The 16,948-nt window shown below is 48.3% G+C and overlaps 1 protein-coding gene across 5 annotated transcripts in view; it reads right to left on the bottom strand.

Annotated features, from left to right (window-relative positions):
- Nucleotides 1–16,948, bottom strand: part of LOC126460762 (carboxypeptidase E-like) — a 438,967-nt gene that overhangs the window by 38,360 nt on the left and 383,659 nt on the right. For 2 of the 5 annotated variants that reach the window (XM_050095944.1, XM_050095940.1), the window contains one exon: nucleotides 6,391–6,479. The exons of 2 other annotated variants lie outside the window; for them this stretch is intronic. In XM_050095944.1, the coding sequence (XP_049951901.1) occupies nucleotides 6,399–6,479 (81 nt within the window). In that variant the 3' untranslated portion in view covers nucleotides 6,391–6,398. The remainder of the gene's footprint in view (nucleotides 1–6,390; nucleotides 6,480–16,948) is intronic. One more of the 5 variants, XM_050095941.1, reaches the window with a different exon arrangement.

Genomic DNA, 16,948 nt, shown 5'->3' on the forward strand with positions numbered 1-16,948 from the left:
GTTTTTTGTTCAAAATCGTCAAAAGTATAACCCTTCACAGCGTATAACTCTGCTCCTGCCTCACGCTATAGTCAGTATTTGCCTGCATCGTATGCACTTGTAGTCCAGAGTCGCTGTAACAAAAGAGTTACTGATTTCAGGCAAGCGACCTGAGAGACACCTACGGTGGACCGTCGTACGGGGACAGCCTTCATTCCAGAACGTACGAAGTGTCACTCGCCGACTGTATGCGCTGTCACTGTACACTGGAAAGCAGCGGTAAATGTCGTAGCGCAGCGATTAGGTAGCTCTGGACAACGGTAGGCAGAAGAAGACCGCTTATAAAACACTAATACGACCTATTCTCGAGTACTGCTCGAGCGTTCAGGATCCCTATCAGGTCGGATTGAGGGAGGACATAGAAGCAATTCTGAGGCGGGCTGCTAGATTTGTTACTGGTAGGTTTGACCACCACGCGCGTGTTACGGAAATGCTTCATGAACTCGGGTGGGAGTCTAGAGGGAAGGAGGCGTTCTTTTCGTGAATCGCTACAGAGGAAATTTAGAGAACCAGCATTTGAGGCTGACTGCAGTACAATTTTACTGCCGCCAACTTACATTTCGCGGAAAGACCACAAAGATAACATAAGAGAGATTAGGGCTCGTACAGAGGCATATACGCAGTCATTTTTCCCTCGTTGTGTTTGGGAGTGGATCAGGGAGAGAAGATGGTAGTTGTCGTACGAGGTGCTCTCTGCCACGGACCGTATGGTGGATTGCAGAGTATGTATGTAGATGTAGATGTAAAAGAGCTTGCGTCCGCAGCTCGTGGTCGTGCGGTAGCGTTCTCGCTTCCCGCGCCCGGGTTCCCGGGTTCGATTCCCGGCGGGGTCAGGGATTTTCCCTGCCTCGTGATGGTGTTGTGTGATGTCCTTAGGTTAGTTAGGTTTAAGTAGTTCTAAGTTCTAGGGGACTGATGACCATAGATGTTAAGTCCCATAGTGCTCAGAGCCATTTGAACCATTAAAAGAGCTTGCACTTGAACAATTTATTCAAGCTTCAGTTTATAAATGATGAAAAAAAAATTCCCGTTCCCCGGTATTGCGTCCTGGGAGTAGAGTGGAAGACGCCGCTTCGGACAGCGCCCGTTTGCTCGCGTCCGTGGCTGCTGTACACGGAGGCGACGGAAGGCACGGGGCGGCGATACGCACGTGTGTACGTGGCGGCGGTGCACAGGCCGAGCTGTCGTCTGCACTCGGACGGCTCGTACGAAAACGTACGGCTGCCGCACTGTGGGAATTAACACAATTTGAACGCGGAACTGTACTTGCAGCTAGACGCACGGGACATTCCACTCCGGAATTCGAAATTGAGTATTGCGAGATCCGCAGTGTGGACAGTGGCGAGATGAGCGGTCTGGAGGCGCCGCCTGCCAGCACAGCGCGGACAACGCAGCGGCCCGGAGGGCTCCACCTGGCGATCGAGGGCAGCGGCGCCTCCGTAGGGCTGTCAGTGCGTGAAGCCAACCCCACAAGTGGACGGGGCCGTGTCTGTCGGACCCTGGACGACTGGAAAACCGCCGGCCCGGCGAGACACGGCCCGATACCAGATGCTCGGGGCTGACCGTAGAGTTTGGGTGTGGCGCGGACCCGAGGAAGCCGCCGACCGAAAGTCTCGACCAGGCACTGTGGAGGCTCCGTAACGGCGAGGGCTGTCTTCACGTGGAATGGACTCGGTCTTGTGGTACAACTCAACTGATCATTGACAACAAAAGGCTGTGTTCGGCTACGTGGAGACGTAACGACGATGGAATTTTTACCGACGACAATGCGCCACGTCACAGGGCCACAATTGATCGGGATCGTTTCGCAGAACATTTGGACAATTCGAGCGAACGGTCTGGCCACCCAGAGCGCCCGACACGAATTACGCCGAACATTTGTGGGGCCTAATTGAGGGGTCACCCGGTGCACGACATTCTGCACCGGCAACACTTCCGTGGCTCAGCATGTCTGCAGAGAACTCGTGACGGCTGGTCGAGTGCCCGGCACGCCGAGTCGGTGCACTACGGCTGGCTGCAGGAGGGCTCCCACACCGGCAGCTCTCCCTCACGACTTTGTCCCACCTCGATGTATGGCTCTGAGCACTATGGGACTTAACTTCTGAGGTCACCAGTCCCCTACACTTACAACTACTTAAACCTAACTAACCTAAGGACATCACACACATCCACGCCCGAGGCAGGATTCGAACCTGCCACCGTAGCGGTCGCGCGGCTCCAGACTGTAACGCCTAGAACCGCTCGGCCACTCGAGCCGGCTCGGTGTATGCGGCAGGTCGGACGTGACGGGCTGGTGTTTTCACGATCCTCCTAAATCGGCGGTTGTCGGAGGCCGTCGGGCTAATTTTGGATTTTCGCATTGTGATCGATGGAACCCATTTCTGGGAAAGTTACTAAGGCGTTCCCGAGAAGCGATGTAAATGGGAATAGGAAATGCGCAGTGGAAATGCGTTTACCCAGCTTCCGATTCGAACTGGCTGAAAGGCCTAAATGTTACACGATTTCGTGAATCGGTCTGGAGACTGGGAAGTGGACGTCGGTGCTCGGCAAAAGCAGAGCCCGCCGTGGCGTGGCCGCAGTACACGGCACGCCTCATGCGGCGCCCTCTCGTCGTCGACGGAGCTGTTCCTTCCAGAAGGGAGGACGTAGAGATCGAGAAGGTGCCTCCGCGTCAGTCGTCGTGCGCTTTGAGGTGAGTCGTTCGCATCTTCTAGGCGACTGTTGCCGTCTCGGACGGTACAGAAGCTTAATAGGTGGAGAGTTGAAATTAAGTTGTGTAGCCAAGCAGCTGGGCGGAAAGCGACATCTAGAAAGTGTTCTGAACAGGAAAAGCACTCGAAAGTGGGGAAACATAACGTTCACCACATTTGTGAAGCCTCTGGTACATCAGGATGACTGGCAAAAGAACGCTAGTAAGCAGTTATGAAAACTTGTACGTTTGCAAAGCACCCCGTGTACCAGAATCACCTCCGTCCTGGCATAAAAACGCCAGTAAGCAGTACTTGTAACTTGTATATAGCTAATGCCCACCTACCACAGCCCAAAAAAGACCCAGTACAGTGATTTTAGCTACAAGGTCTACCATCCTTATCACTCGAACAAATTATTTTTGCGAGTTATAATTTACCCCTAAAATTTGAGATAACATTTTGCCTACTTGTGGTTTCCAGTAATACTGTAATTTCCGACCACAGATGTCGAAGTAGATGGCGATTGCGAAATCTTTCACTGTCAGGAAGCTACAGACTACTTTTTCGGATGGAACCTATCAGCATCTCACAGTCCGTTTTTCCTGGGTCAGAATGTCGGACGATTTGACCGAAGAGAACAAACTGACCCGAATTGACGCACGTACGGTCGGCGGGCGAGATGGGACTGCACTGTGCCCGTGCGTACCGGCCTCAAAGTGCCGGCCGCCGCTGTGGGAGGGGGGCGCCGGCGCGGCGCGGCGGCCAGCCGGCCACTCTGGACTGGCAAGCAGTCGGCCTGCCCCGCAGTGCTGGAACGACCGCAGGCCTGCCAGTCGCCACTCTGTGCAGCGGCGTCCCGGCCGCGGGTGTCGGGGCGGCCGCGGCCGAGTTGTAACACTGTTAACGCGCACAGTGTGAGGACGGCGGCGGAGGACCCGGACGAGCGATGCGACGTCTTCCCGGCACATTTCCAACTTGTAGTATTCTCGCGTCACTTAGTAACTCCTCGACTATACTGCGGCAGGCAGACTTTTGGAGACGCTCACGTCGTTGCTGTTGTCGTACTGGAGCGTGCGCCTCAAGGAGCCGGCACACCTGCCTGTCCAAGTATCGCGGACAACCTGACGTGTGACCCGGGCGCACATCCGACAGTTCTGCAGCCGACTACCTTCCTTAGTGTATTCTAATAATGAAACTGTAAAATGGTCGCGTCCCATTGAAAATATATCCGATAAACTGATTGCAGGTAATGTACGCACCGTAACACGGAAGAATAAGCTTACTTGTAAAACTTTGTCTGCTTGTTTATGGCCCGCTACAAGCTAATCTCAAAAAATACTAGACGAGTTTTCGTGCATTTATGACAGGTAACTCGATAGAGGCTCTATTTCATCAGAATCGGATTACGGGAAAAGAGATACCTCAAATGGTTCCATTAGCTCTGACAAGGGAACCTCCCCATCGCACCCCCCTCAGATTTACTTATAAGTTGGCACAGTGGATAGGCCTTGAAAAACTGAACACAGATCAATCGAGAAAACAGGAAGAAGTTGTGTGGAACTATGAAAAGAATAAGCAAAATATACAAACTGAGTACTCGATCGCCAAGATAAGCAACATCAAGGAGAGTCTGAGCCAGGAGCGCCGTGGTCCCGTGGTTAGCGTAAGCAGCTGCCGAACGTGACGTCCTTGGTTCAAGTCTTCCCGCGAGTAAAGACTTTAATTTTTTTATTTTCAGACAATTATTATCTGACAAACTCTTATGTTTTCATCACTTTTCTGGGAGTGATTATCACATCCTCAAGAAAACGTAAATCGGGCAAGGTAGAAGAATGTTTTTACCCCATTCGCCACGTGTACAAGTTATGTAGGTCGACAACATATTCCTGTCACGTGACGCACATGCCGTCACCAGTGTCGTATAGAATGTATCAGATGTGTTTTCCTGTGGAGGAATCGGTTGACCTATGACCTTGCGATCAAATGTTTCCGTTTCCCATTGGAGAGGCACGTGCTTTCGTCTACTAATCTACGGTTTTGCGGTGCGGTCGCAAAACACAGACACTAAATTTATTAAAATGAATAGAGACGTCAATGTACGAACGGACAGATCATACCTTTGCAAAAATAAAAAAAGTAAACCTTTCGCTCGAGGGAAGACTTGAACCAAGAACCTCTCGGTCCGCAGCTGCTGACACTATCACGAGACCACGGCGCGCCTGAACTCACGCTGTCATTGATGTTGCGTATCTTGCGCATGGACTACTCAGTCTGTATATTTTGCTTATTTTTTTCATAGTTGCACACAAGTTGCTCCTGTTTTCTCGATTGATCCGTGTTCAGTTTTTCAAGGCCTATCCACTGTGCCAACTTATAACTAAATCTGAGGGGGGTGCGATGGGGAGGTTCCCTTGTGAGCACTATGGGACTTAACTTCTGAGGTCACCAGTCCCCTAGACCTTACAACTACTTAAACCTAACTAACGTAAGGACATCACACACATCCGTGGCCGAGGCAGGATTCTCTCGGCGACCGTAGCGGTCTCGTGATTCCAGACTGTAGCGTCTACAGCCGCTCGCCCACTCCGACCGGCAAAAATACCTCAATTCAAAGTTTCAGGAGCTCTGGTCGGATAAGTAGTTGCGACGTTTATCCCAGCGACACGACCGTCACGCCGCAGTGGACGGCACTGCCAGTCTCGCGTTTTCCCCTGCTGACAGCAGTACTTTCGAACGTGTACGTCAGTGACCTAAATAAATGCTGCAATCTCATCGTTACGAATACGAGCCGACACTATATTTACTCAGCTAGAATATACGGCTTTACTGATTTCGCTTTGTGTATCGAAAACGTAACGAAATTGCTTCGCTTCTTTCGATAAGTCTATTTATATTTCACTTGTTGCCTAGAAAAAACGAGTTTTTTCACTTTCCTTTGTGATTTCTGTTCCTACTTCTTACATTTTGATTTCCTGTTTTTTACGAATAAAAATGCCTACAAGACAGTCGAGGCTTTCGGAATACACCAGAATCGCTAAAAGACTGAGCACTGTGCGCCTCGAGGATCGAATGGTGATCGCGAGGGGAGACATTTTGCGGCTCGGGAGCATCAGCTCTGTGGAAACCCCTACCGACAGAGACGCACGGCGTGACTCTGGTCCAGGGTGACGCGCACTACGTCGCTGCGCGACGTGCCACGTGCCACGTGCAGTGCCACCCCGCCGCAGCCACCATGCGGCGCTGCCGCCCGTGTGGACCGGGGGCTCACCATGTCAAAGTAAGAGAGTATGCCGTAGCAGCAGAAACCGAGAGGAATTTTCGTCTGTACCTTTCCGTGCAGTACCAGAACGTAACAGAGTTAGAAACTGTGAAACAAACGAAGGAAATGCGTTAAAGCTGGTGTTATTTCTGTTATGCTAGACGTGCAGTAGGCAGGGAACAGCGGCACACTGACGGCACGGAAACGGGGAGGGAGGGAGGGAGGCAGGGAGAAAGAGAGAGAGAGAGAGAGAGAGCTGAGACAGAGAGATACAGAGAGTGTGTAAGCGCAGGTGCAGTGCGTTGGCGGGGCGCGCACACGGGTGCAGGGCTGTGTGCTGTGTGCTGTGTGCTGTGCGCTGTGTGCTGCACGGCAGTCTGCGCTTCACACCACCTCACTGACCTGGCCTGTCAGTTCCGGCTGCCGGCGCCGCTCCCACGGGCCGTATTTCTGCCGGAATGCGGAACATGGCGGCCGCTGTTTCCCTGTAGCTGCAAAGCGAAACACTGCCGTTACGAAAAGGCACACAGGCGAGCTGGAGCTTCCCGCACCAGGCTGTCTTCGAACTGTGCCAACTGTTTCTCGATTCGTTGAGAAACGTGCGTGCTGCGCGAGGGCGGCGGCCGGGTCACCCCCTCCCACTCCACCACCCGCACACATTCACTTTTACGAAGTTCTAGTACGCTCTAGTACAAGTTAATTCTTACAGTAAATTAAAAACAACAAAATTCAGCGAACACCACACGAACACCGTAAGCTTGGCGTAATTTCGAACGCGAAAAGATGTCCGATGACCGGCAACAGCGCCATTTGTTCCTCAAATCCAGTATGGAAGTCACTTACTGAAGCAATGTCTCATTGTTAACACCTGCAGAGCTTAGAACGAAGTTGGAGTACCTCGATGTGTAACAGTAGGTATGCAAGGGGCGTTCTGGGGCACAGTACGTGAGTGATGACGTAGTCGTAATGATCTTGACCCCGGACCCGTCACGGCGAGCAAAACTCGGTCGGCTGCGCTCTCTGCGTCGGCTGGCTCGCGCCTACGTGCCCTCCCGTGGCTCTGCTGAGCTCAGTACGGCTCCCCTGACCGTACTATCCGCTGGCTCAGCAACGCCGGCCGCGGTGGCCGAGCGGTTCCACGCGCTACACTCTGGAACCGCGCGACTTTTTTTTTGGGACTATTTGTAAAGCTACTCCATACAGAATGCTAACTGTGAAGGATGGTCAGTGCAAATGTGCCAAAATTGGAAAGCAAAGATTGACGATTGGTCTTTGCCCTAACTTCTGCAGCTAAAAAGAAGAACCACTTTAGATATATAGAGGAAACCGTCCATAGTGCTTCGAAGAAAAATGACATTGCCTTGCTTGGTGTCTTTTTGCACGTAAATAAAAATGTTCGGATGACTTCTGACATTTCTCGTTCTCGACTGAATAACTTACATTAGAAAATGAGCAGTTAGAAACGTAACATTCTACGTTTCGTTCATAATCCACCATGTCATTACATCGAAAACATACCAGTGTAGAAGTAAAATTTTTTCCTTCCAACACATCATCGCGTGTTCAGCCTCTTGACCAATAAATCATCCTGCCTTTTAAATAAAATTACTACAAAAAGCTTCTGTGTTCCCTAGTTGCGAAAATGGACAGCGTCACATTCGTGTACGTCCTAGCCAACTCTGCTACCGTAGCTGATGCTGTCGGCTGGATTAAAAGTGCTTCGAATGAGGTGAAAAACGGAACAATTACAAGATGCTTCATTAATTCCAGTTTCCAGTCATCAGAAAACGTCACGGTGGAGGAGGAGGAGCAGCTGGTGGCAGCAGTAAGGCACCAGGGGCACGAGCACAGTCAGGTAACGCGGGTTGCCTACACTGGAGGCAAGCTTACGTTCAGGGACTACCCTGCCGTTCTCTACCGATTGACGGGTCTGTCCCGCTAACTGGATTACGTCCCTCTGGGAATAATTCACCCTTCAGAGAAATCCCCCCAAACCTCCCCCTCCGCCTCCACACCCCCTATGGGAACTCCCCTCGCCAATACAAGCACACTTTTGATATCAAATTAATTGAAAAAATGAATTAAATCGATCAGTTAACTCACCGCCCCCTACTCTGGGAAAACCCCAGCTGTCCCCCTCCCCTCCCCCACCTGGAAATTGGCGAGTTCACTGGTTATTTGCAGGGGAATTGATTGCAGTGTATGGAATATTGTTTAAACAATTTTGGGTAGACAAGGCAATGTGTAGAATATTGTTTATTTATTTATTTAAAGCATTTGTCAGGAAATTGACTGCAGTCTATGGAATACTGTTTATTTAAACATTTTGAGAACTGACAAGGCAGTGTGGAATACTTAAACTACTGCGGGGCTTTTTCGTTCTGATGACCGTCAGTATGACTCAGGCCACGCAGTTGCAGTGTTGTAAACCTCGCGACTGCGAAGCGCGCGCCGTTTCCCCAGCCGCCAGGCCTCACCACGCGCCAGTCACGTTGCGTGCACGTGGCAAAACCCAGCTGTGGCCGTCTCGGAGATATTCCCTCACTCTATCGCAATGACTGGCTAATTAATTAATTCGATACCCATTAAGTGGGACAAGTTTTCCTCGCATCGTATTGATGGATACTAGGATAGGAATATTTAGCGGGATCTGATTCCGCAACAACCCAGTTTCCGTATCCTACTGGCTCCATTTTCCCGTTGCCTCCTGTCGGTGGATTCTGGTACGAAGTCCATAACGTTCCATGTGGCTGTGAAATTTGAAATTTTACCTGAGTTGCATGCTACACCCGTAATCGATCTGTCAGAGGGGCTGGACTGGTGCGTGTGTTCGCGATACCAGTTTCGGAAACAATAAATTGCTCTATCAGGAATCTGACATCGTGATTGAGTTTTTAAAACACTATAGAATTGCTAAAAGGTATCCCTCATCTGGGTGAAGCTCATGTCTGAACCCTCGACCCCTCCCGGCCCCCACCCCCTTTTCTCATAATGTAATTCTGTGATCACCGAGGAATGGAAAGAAGTGTGGTTAGTAGCCACCGCTTGACGTCCCCTGCATATGTGACTATCGCAACCGCACTGCCACGCAGGTCAGAACCCCCCAACGTCCTAATCACACATCGCGGTACCATATGCCACAGACCGTGGACCGCATATCGGCCTCCTTCGATCTCGCGGCCCCACTCGCTTTCTGTCTCTTCTGGCTTTCTCTAGAGACCACTCTCTGCTTGTGCGAACCAACATCTCCAAACATGCACACAGAGGTTTTCGTCTCTCCTGAGAATTCTGCGTCCTTATTGCGTGATGCTGGAGACAATTTCGATATCAAAAGTAGAGTGAAATAATGTGTTTTGCACTACCGTATCAAATTAGCTGTTCAACAACTTTACAGGAGTCTAATTGATCGCTTAAAACAGTCACCTCCAGCTTACAATGACCCTTCTTCATAATAAAACACATTTTCAACATTTGAGTATCATAAGCAAACAATAAGGAAATCAAGTCATGAAATTTCCGCCAAAAAGATATCGCAGCGCTAATTACATCCGAGATCTTGTATGCACTGACGTTTTGAAGCAGAAACACCCCCCTCCACCACAACGTTTCCTCTAAACATGTCAGCTGAAAAAATCCTACTGATCTGACAAAGTCGTGATCGCGAAGATGTGCCATCCGCTGACCGCTTGTGGTGAATATTCGCTGATACACCCACCATACTCAGTCTTCCCGCGCAGCACACACGTGCCCTTCCCGCACCCGGCCGCCCGCCACAGGCTGAGCTGACCCGCAACCCGCAACCCGCAACCTGCTACCCTCAACCCGCAACCCTCAACCCGCAACCCTCAACCTGCAACCCGCCGCCACCGGCCGCCGTGCACTATACCGTAGTTCCGTCCCCGGCACAGATTCCTCAGTTTAACAAAAAATCCGTGACAGGGGCACAGTTTTGTCGATACACCTACAACTTCTGACGTGAAATGTAGATTCCTCCCTTTTATGCGAGTTACTTTCCGAGATAGAACAAGTCGGGGTATACACACGTTTTCGCATTGCTGAAGTATAGTCACTTGTTGTGAAAATCCTGTACAACACTATGGCATAGGCTGTATTTCCTCTAAGTACTTTATCATCACGTAGAAAAGAATCTGTTCTGTGTCACAGGACAAGAGTATTACATTCCTTTTTGGCTGTGCTGGGATGCACCTTTGTCATAGGATGTCGTCCTCACTTTCGAACTCTCTCAAAGTAACCAAACCTCTCATCACACACCGAGTCTCTCATGGCAACAGCACAGAGAAGTCGTAAATATCGGGCTTATGCTGTGAATTATTTTATAAATTCGGCAGCATATCTCGTTTCATTGTATTACATTGGTCACGTCTCCCTGTGTAGGTGATGGACTGAACCTTCGTTAGAGGATATGGCCACAGCGGAAAAACGCCCGATCACCGCTCCCACTCCCAAATCGTGTGTGTGTTGCCCGAGCCGTCGCTGCCACCCACCAGACCGCGCGTCTCTAATATCAAATCGACAGGCTAGCTAATTAAATTGACCACAAGAGTCACTTTGAACGGCGAGCAATTTCCTTTTTTCAACAATCAGAGTACACTCACCCTGGAGGGAAGAGAATGTTCTTTTCGAGGAGCGCTACTGAGAACTCACATTGTTAGCTGGCTGTAGAAGGATTTTGCCGCCGGCAGCATACATTTTGCGTAACGACCGTGCTATTAAAAACACAATCACAACGACTGTGTTACCGTCACCCTGCATAAAAAAACTGTCATGGTTCTACAAACACACACAAGACTGGCTGACGTTACCTATGTTAAAAAATATACATACTTTATAAATGAACGTATGGTATTGGGGACGAATGAAGTGCTGTCCCACACAAATACCGCAACATTACATATATACAGTCATCGTCGGGTGTGTATTAACAGACCGAAAGTGTGGATGCAAGTCACCAGCAGTGAAAACCCATAACAAAATTATTATTATCACGGAATTTAGAAAGTGATTCGATTATGCAACGTGGTATTAAGCCGATATTTTCAACTCCCTCTTCCCGATGCTAGATATTTCCCACAGTAACAAACACCATTTCTAACGCATTCTATCACGAGACCATGTAGACAGTGTAACAGAGGTTCTACGATATATCAACGGCGTTATAGGTGAGGGAAGCTGATAGTTGATTGAGAATGATCACATACAGTAGATGGTGTGCTATGTGAGGAATCACTTAAAAATGCAACGCTACATTGAGATGATAAGAAAGGTACAAAATCCAATGACCAAATACACTAGCTTTTCAGATTTCTGTCAGAAATGGTGTCTGCGATTTGGAATCAAGTCTCTCCAGTCAACTACATACTTGCGTTGGACCCTGTGAAGATGTTCAGTGATTACAGGCACTGGTGAATCATATTCATAAACGTCTCATGTCTCGAAACGAGACATTCTCAGTCAACTATCATACTCTCTCGGCTATAGTCCGTGCGTATACTGCAGAACCTCTGTTACACTGCCTACATGGTATGGAGATAGAATGCGTTACAAATATTGTTTGTTAGAGTGGGAAATATATAGCAGCGGCAAGAGAGAGTTGCAAATATCGGCTTAATCCCATTTCCTTTAGCCAAATCACTTTCTAAATTCCGTGATGAGGGTGATTTTATTACGAGCTTACACTGCTGGCGACTTGTATCCACACTGTCGGTCTGTTAATACACACCCCACGATCACTGTATGTGTGTAACGTTGCGGTATTTGTGTGGGACAGCACTTCATTCGGAAGCAATACCATACGTTGGTTTATAAAGTACGTATAGTTTTCACCACGAACATCGTCGTCCACTTTTGCGTGTGCCTCTAGGACAAAGATCGCTTTTACGCTGGGCGCAAAGTGAGGCGCGCATAGCGTGTGTGTCGCGGCTCAGGGCAGCCAGCGCACATCACCAGAGCAGGTCCGAGCAGGACGGCGACTGCGCCAGCCTGCTGTGGCAGACTTCCTGGCGCCGTGCAATGCCGCGGGAGGTGTCGGGGGGGGGGGGGGGGGGGGGGGAGGGGGGGAGAGGGGAGGATAGGCGGGTGGGCGGCCACTCCCCCCCTCCCCTCCACCCCACGTGCTAACTTCGACAGCGTGCGTACGGGAGTACTAGTATTGGCCGTCCCAATGATACAGCCTTACTGTATATTGCACTTGTCACTGAGCAGTGCTGCATTTTTTCGTTAGTACATAATATTTTTCACTTATTTACGCCTGTACAGTTTATGTTTTCTTCTTTCTTTTGTCAAAAGAACGCCCAGATCAGCGACTCGTCAGCCACTTGCCACTGGATTATATCTTCTGCCTTCACAATGTTTTCGGGTCGCAAGAACGTACGGACAATTCATCGCGAGGAGAGTAAATAAGGATTTAAGGAATATTATAAAATCATGAAGCAAGGCAGGAAAGCAAAACAATGTTATCTACATGCCGCACACTATGATATCGTATCCACACGATCTGTTATAAAGATTCGAGAAGAGGGAATTTCCACATGTGTATTCCTGGTAAAAAGCATCCAAGATTTGAAATATACAATCCTCACTGGATTACTTGGATATGGATGTTATAAGAGACATTACACTACATACATGTGGGCATCAGACTTCCTTAGATATCGATGCAATAAGAGACATTATTACAGGGTGGTCCAATGATAGTGACTTGGTATCAAGTAACATTCCGCCAGTGCGGACGGTATTTGCTTCGTGGTACATTACCCGTGTTAAAATGCATCGTTTACCAATTGCGGAAAAGGTCGATATCGTGTTGATGTATGGCTATTGTGATCAAAATGCCCAACGGGTGTGTGCTGTGTATGCTGCTCGGTATTCTGGACGACATCGTCCAAGTGTCCGGACCGTTCACCGGATAGTTACGTTATTTAAGGAAACAGGAAGTGTTCAGCCATATGTGAAACGTCAACCACGACATGCAACAAATGCTGATGCCCAAGTAGGTGTTTTAGCTGCTGTCGCGGCTAATCCGCACATCAGTAGCAGACAAATTGCGCGAGAATCGGGAATCTCAAAAACGTCGGTGTTGAGAATGCTACATCAACATCGATAACACCCGTACCATATTTCTATGCACTAGGAATTGCATGGCGACGACTTTGAACGTCGCGTACGTTTCTCCCACTGGGCACAGATTTTTTGCATGCGTTCTATTTAGCGACGAAGCGTCAGTCATCAACAGAGGTAATGTAAACAGGCATAATATGCACTATTGGACAACGGAAAATCCACGATGGCTGCGACAAGTGGAACATCAGCGACCTTCATGGGTTAATGTATGGTGCGGCATTATGGGAGGAAAGATAATTGGCCCCCATTTTATCGATGGCAATCTGAATGGTGCAATGTATGCTGATTTACTAAGTAATGTTCTGCCGATGTTACTACAAGATGTTTCACTGCATGACTGGCGATGTACTTCCAACATGATGGATGTCTGGCACATAGCTCGCGTGCGGTTGAAGCCGTATTGAATAGCATGTTTCAAGACAGGTAAATTTGTTGTCGAAGCACCATAGCACGGCCCGCACGTTCACTGGATCTGACGTCCCCGGATTTCTTTCTGTGCGGAAAGTTGAAGGATATTTGCTATCGTGATCCACCGTCAACGCCTGACAACATACGTCAACGCATTCTCAATGCATGTGCGAACATTACGCAAGGCGAACTACTCGCTGTTCAGAGGAATGTCGTTACACGTATTGCCAAATGCATTGAGGTTGACGGACATCATTTTGAGCATTTATTGCATTAATGTGGTATTTACAGGTAATCACGCTGTAACAGCATGCGTTCTCAGAAATGATAAGTTCACAAAGGTATATGTATCACATTGGAACAACCGAAATAAAATGTTCAAACGTACCTACGTCCTGTATTTTAATTTCAAAAATCTACCTCTTACCAACTTTTCGTCTAAAATTGTGAGCCATATATGTTTGTGACTATTACAGCGCCATCTATCACAAAGCGAAAAAAATGGTCCAATTAAAACATTCATATTTCTTTACGTACTAGACGAATATGTAATAAAAATGGGGGTTCATATTTTAAAAAACGCAGTTGATATCCGTTTGACCTATGGCAGCGCCATCTAGCGAGCCAACCATAGCGCCATCTGGTTTCCCCCTTCAAGCTAGACGAGTTTCGTTCCTTGCAGTTTTTTCGTCTGACGTTTATTTCGTGAGACGTTTGGCCCGGTAACGATCAACGGACCACCCTGCATACTACATACATATGAGCATCACATTTCCACTGCAAGCAGTCGAGAAACCGCCACGAATGACACTGTTTTAATTGGCTTGTTGTGACGAGAAAAATATTTCAGTGGCTGCATATACAATATCAGCATTACTACACTAATTATACAACAGGCTACACAAATGAAGACGTGGTCCGTATTATTCGATAAATAAAAGTATCCTGAAAGAGTGTTGTATTTGATTTATTTAGTTTTTTGTAATGCAGTGCTGACAAAGCAGAGCTACATTTATTTCTTGTTGTCGCGTGCATTATTCTCTGCTACTGATAGTACACAGACCATCGTGTTGTGCAGAAGAAAAGATAATAGAGACATTCAGGGAACGCAGAAAGCTTTATGATGCCTTTTGCATCGGGGGTGGGGGATGAAAATAAAATACCTAGATATATGGCTGCAATGTTTTATAATTCCTAAAATAAAGAAAACGGATGTTCGATCATCGCCTGTCTGAAAAATACTCACAGTTTCTGTTTAGTTGCAGTCGGCTCCTATGCATTACGTACATTTGAGTCAATGGCGTGTTATATAATTCCATGTACTACAGAAAACTGCTTTCTAGTCGTTTTGAATTAATTTGTAAAATCAGCATCACACAACATAGTTTCAAATTGTCTACATCTTTTCTTTTCAAACAAGATATACATTTGACGATTTCAATCTTTTATTCATTGCCGAATGAAGCAACACTTCATTTTCAGCATTAGTATCCGAATCTGATTCGGAACTCGAGACTAACGATATCAACTCTTTTATTCGCTAATCGACTATTTGAGGTTTTCGAGCTGTAGCTCAGTGGCAGGCGTGTGGCACGCGTGCGTCACCCTGGCTGAGCGTCACGCTTCACACGCGTCTCGGTGTGCGCCGGTCTGCACGGCACGTGTGGACCGACAGGCCCGCGCGGTCGAAGCCCTGGCACGTCACACGTGTTACACGCGTCTCCAGTTGTGCTTAGGCTTATGTAGAGCGACAGTAACACAGTCGTTGTGATTGTGTTTTTAACAGCACAGTCCTTACGCTAAATGTATGTTGCCGGCAGTAGAATCCTTCTGCGGTCAGCCCAAACTGTCGGTACTCAGTAGTGTTCGTTGCCAAGAACATTGTCTTCCCTCCAGGGGTTCCCACGTTAGCTATCTGGTCAGTATCCGCTGATTGTCGAAAAAAGGAAATTACTCCCCATGCAAAGTGACTCTTGTGGTCAATTTAATTAGCTAGCCTGTCGATTTGATATTAGAGACGCGCTGCCTGGTGGTGTGGCAGCGACGGCTCGGGTAGCACAGATATGATTTGGGAGTGAGAGCAGGGTGGGGTTCAGACATGAGCTTCACCCAGGTGGGGGATACCTTTTAGGAATTCTATAGTGTTTTAAAAACCCAATCACGATGTCAGATTCCTGACAGAGCAATTTATTGTTTCCGAAAGTGGTTAAAAAAATGGTTCAAATGGTTCTGAGCACTATGGGACTTAACATCTGTGGTCATCAGTCCCCTAGAACTTAGAACTACTTAAACCTAACTAAGCTAAGGACATCACACACATCCATGCCCGAGGCAGGATTCGAACCTGCGACCGTAGCAGTTGCGCGGTTCCGGACTGCGCGCCTAGAACCGCTAGACCACCGCGGCCGGCTCCGAAAGTGGTATTGGGAACACACGCACCAGTGCAGACCCTCCGACAAATTGATTACGGGTGTAGCATGCAACTCAGGTAAAATTTCAAATTTCACAGCCACATGGAACGTTATGGACTTCGTACCAGAATCCACCGACAGGAGGCAACTGGAAAATGGAGCCAGTAGGATACGGAAACTGGGTTGTTGCGGAATCAGATCCCGCTAAATATTCCTATCCTAGTATCCATCAATACGATGCGAGGAAAACTTGTCCCACTTAATGGGTATCGAATTAATTAATTAGCCAGTCATTGCGATAGAGTGAGGGAATATCTCCGAGACGGCCACAGCTGGGGTTTGCCACGTGCACGCAACGTGGCTGGCGCGTGGTGCGGCCTGGCGGCTGGGGAAACGGAGCGCGCTTCGCAGTCGCGAGGTTTACAACACTGTAACTGCGTGGCCTGAGTCATACTGACGGTCATCAGAACGAAAAAGCCATGCGGTAGTTTAAATATTCCAGACTGCCTTGTCAGTTCTCAAAATCTTTCAATAAACAGTATTCCATAGGCTGCAGTCAATTTCCTGACAAATGCTTTAAATAAATAAATAATATTCTACACATTGCCTTGTCTACCCAAAACTGTTTAAACAATACTCCGTACGGAGCTAACTAGACACTATAAGGGAGGCCGTTTCCGGCGGGTCTGCGGTCGAGTCTGCCACAGTGGCTTTCGCGCCGTGACGTCATGCGGCAGACAGCGGACAGTGTGAGAACGGCGCGTGTACAATCGAGACGGAACGCGACGCTAAATAATTATTGTAACAGCGTAGCGAGAAACGAAATAGATGAGTAAACATACGAGTAACCGTTCAGTTGCAAACTGTAACAATTATGGATGTAAAACTAGTCGCGTAATATATAATCGATTCCCTAAAAATGCGGTACAAAGGGAGTGGGCAGCACATTGCAAGCCATCAGGTAAAATGAACTGCTCAATTCATTTTGTTCTGGAAGAATT

This window comes from Schistocerca serialis, chromosome 1, assembly GCF_023864345.2.
Source record: "Schistocerca serialis cubense isolate TAMUIC-IGC-003099 chromosome 1, iqSchSeri2.2, whole genome shotgun sequence".
Lineage (NCBI taxonomy): Eukaryota > Metazoa > Arthropoda > Insecta > Orthoptera > Acrididae > Schistocerca > Schistocerca serialis.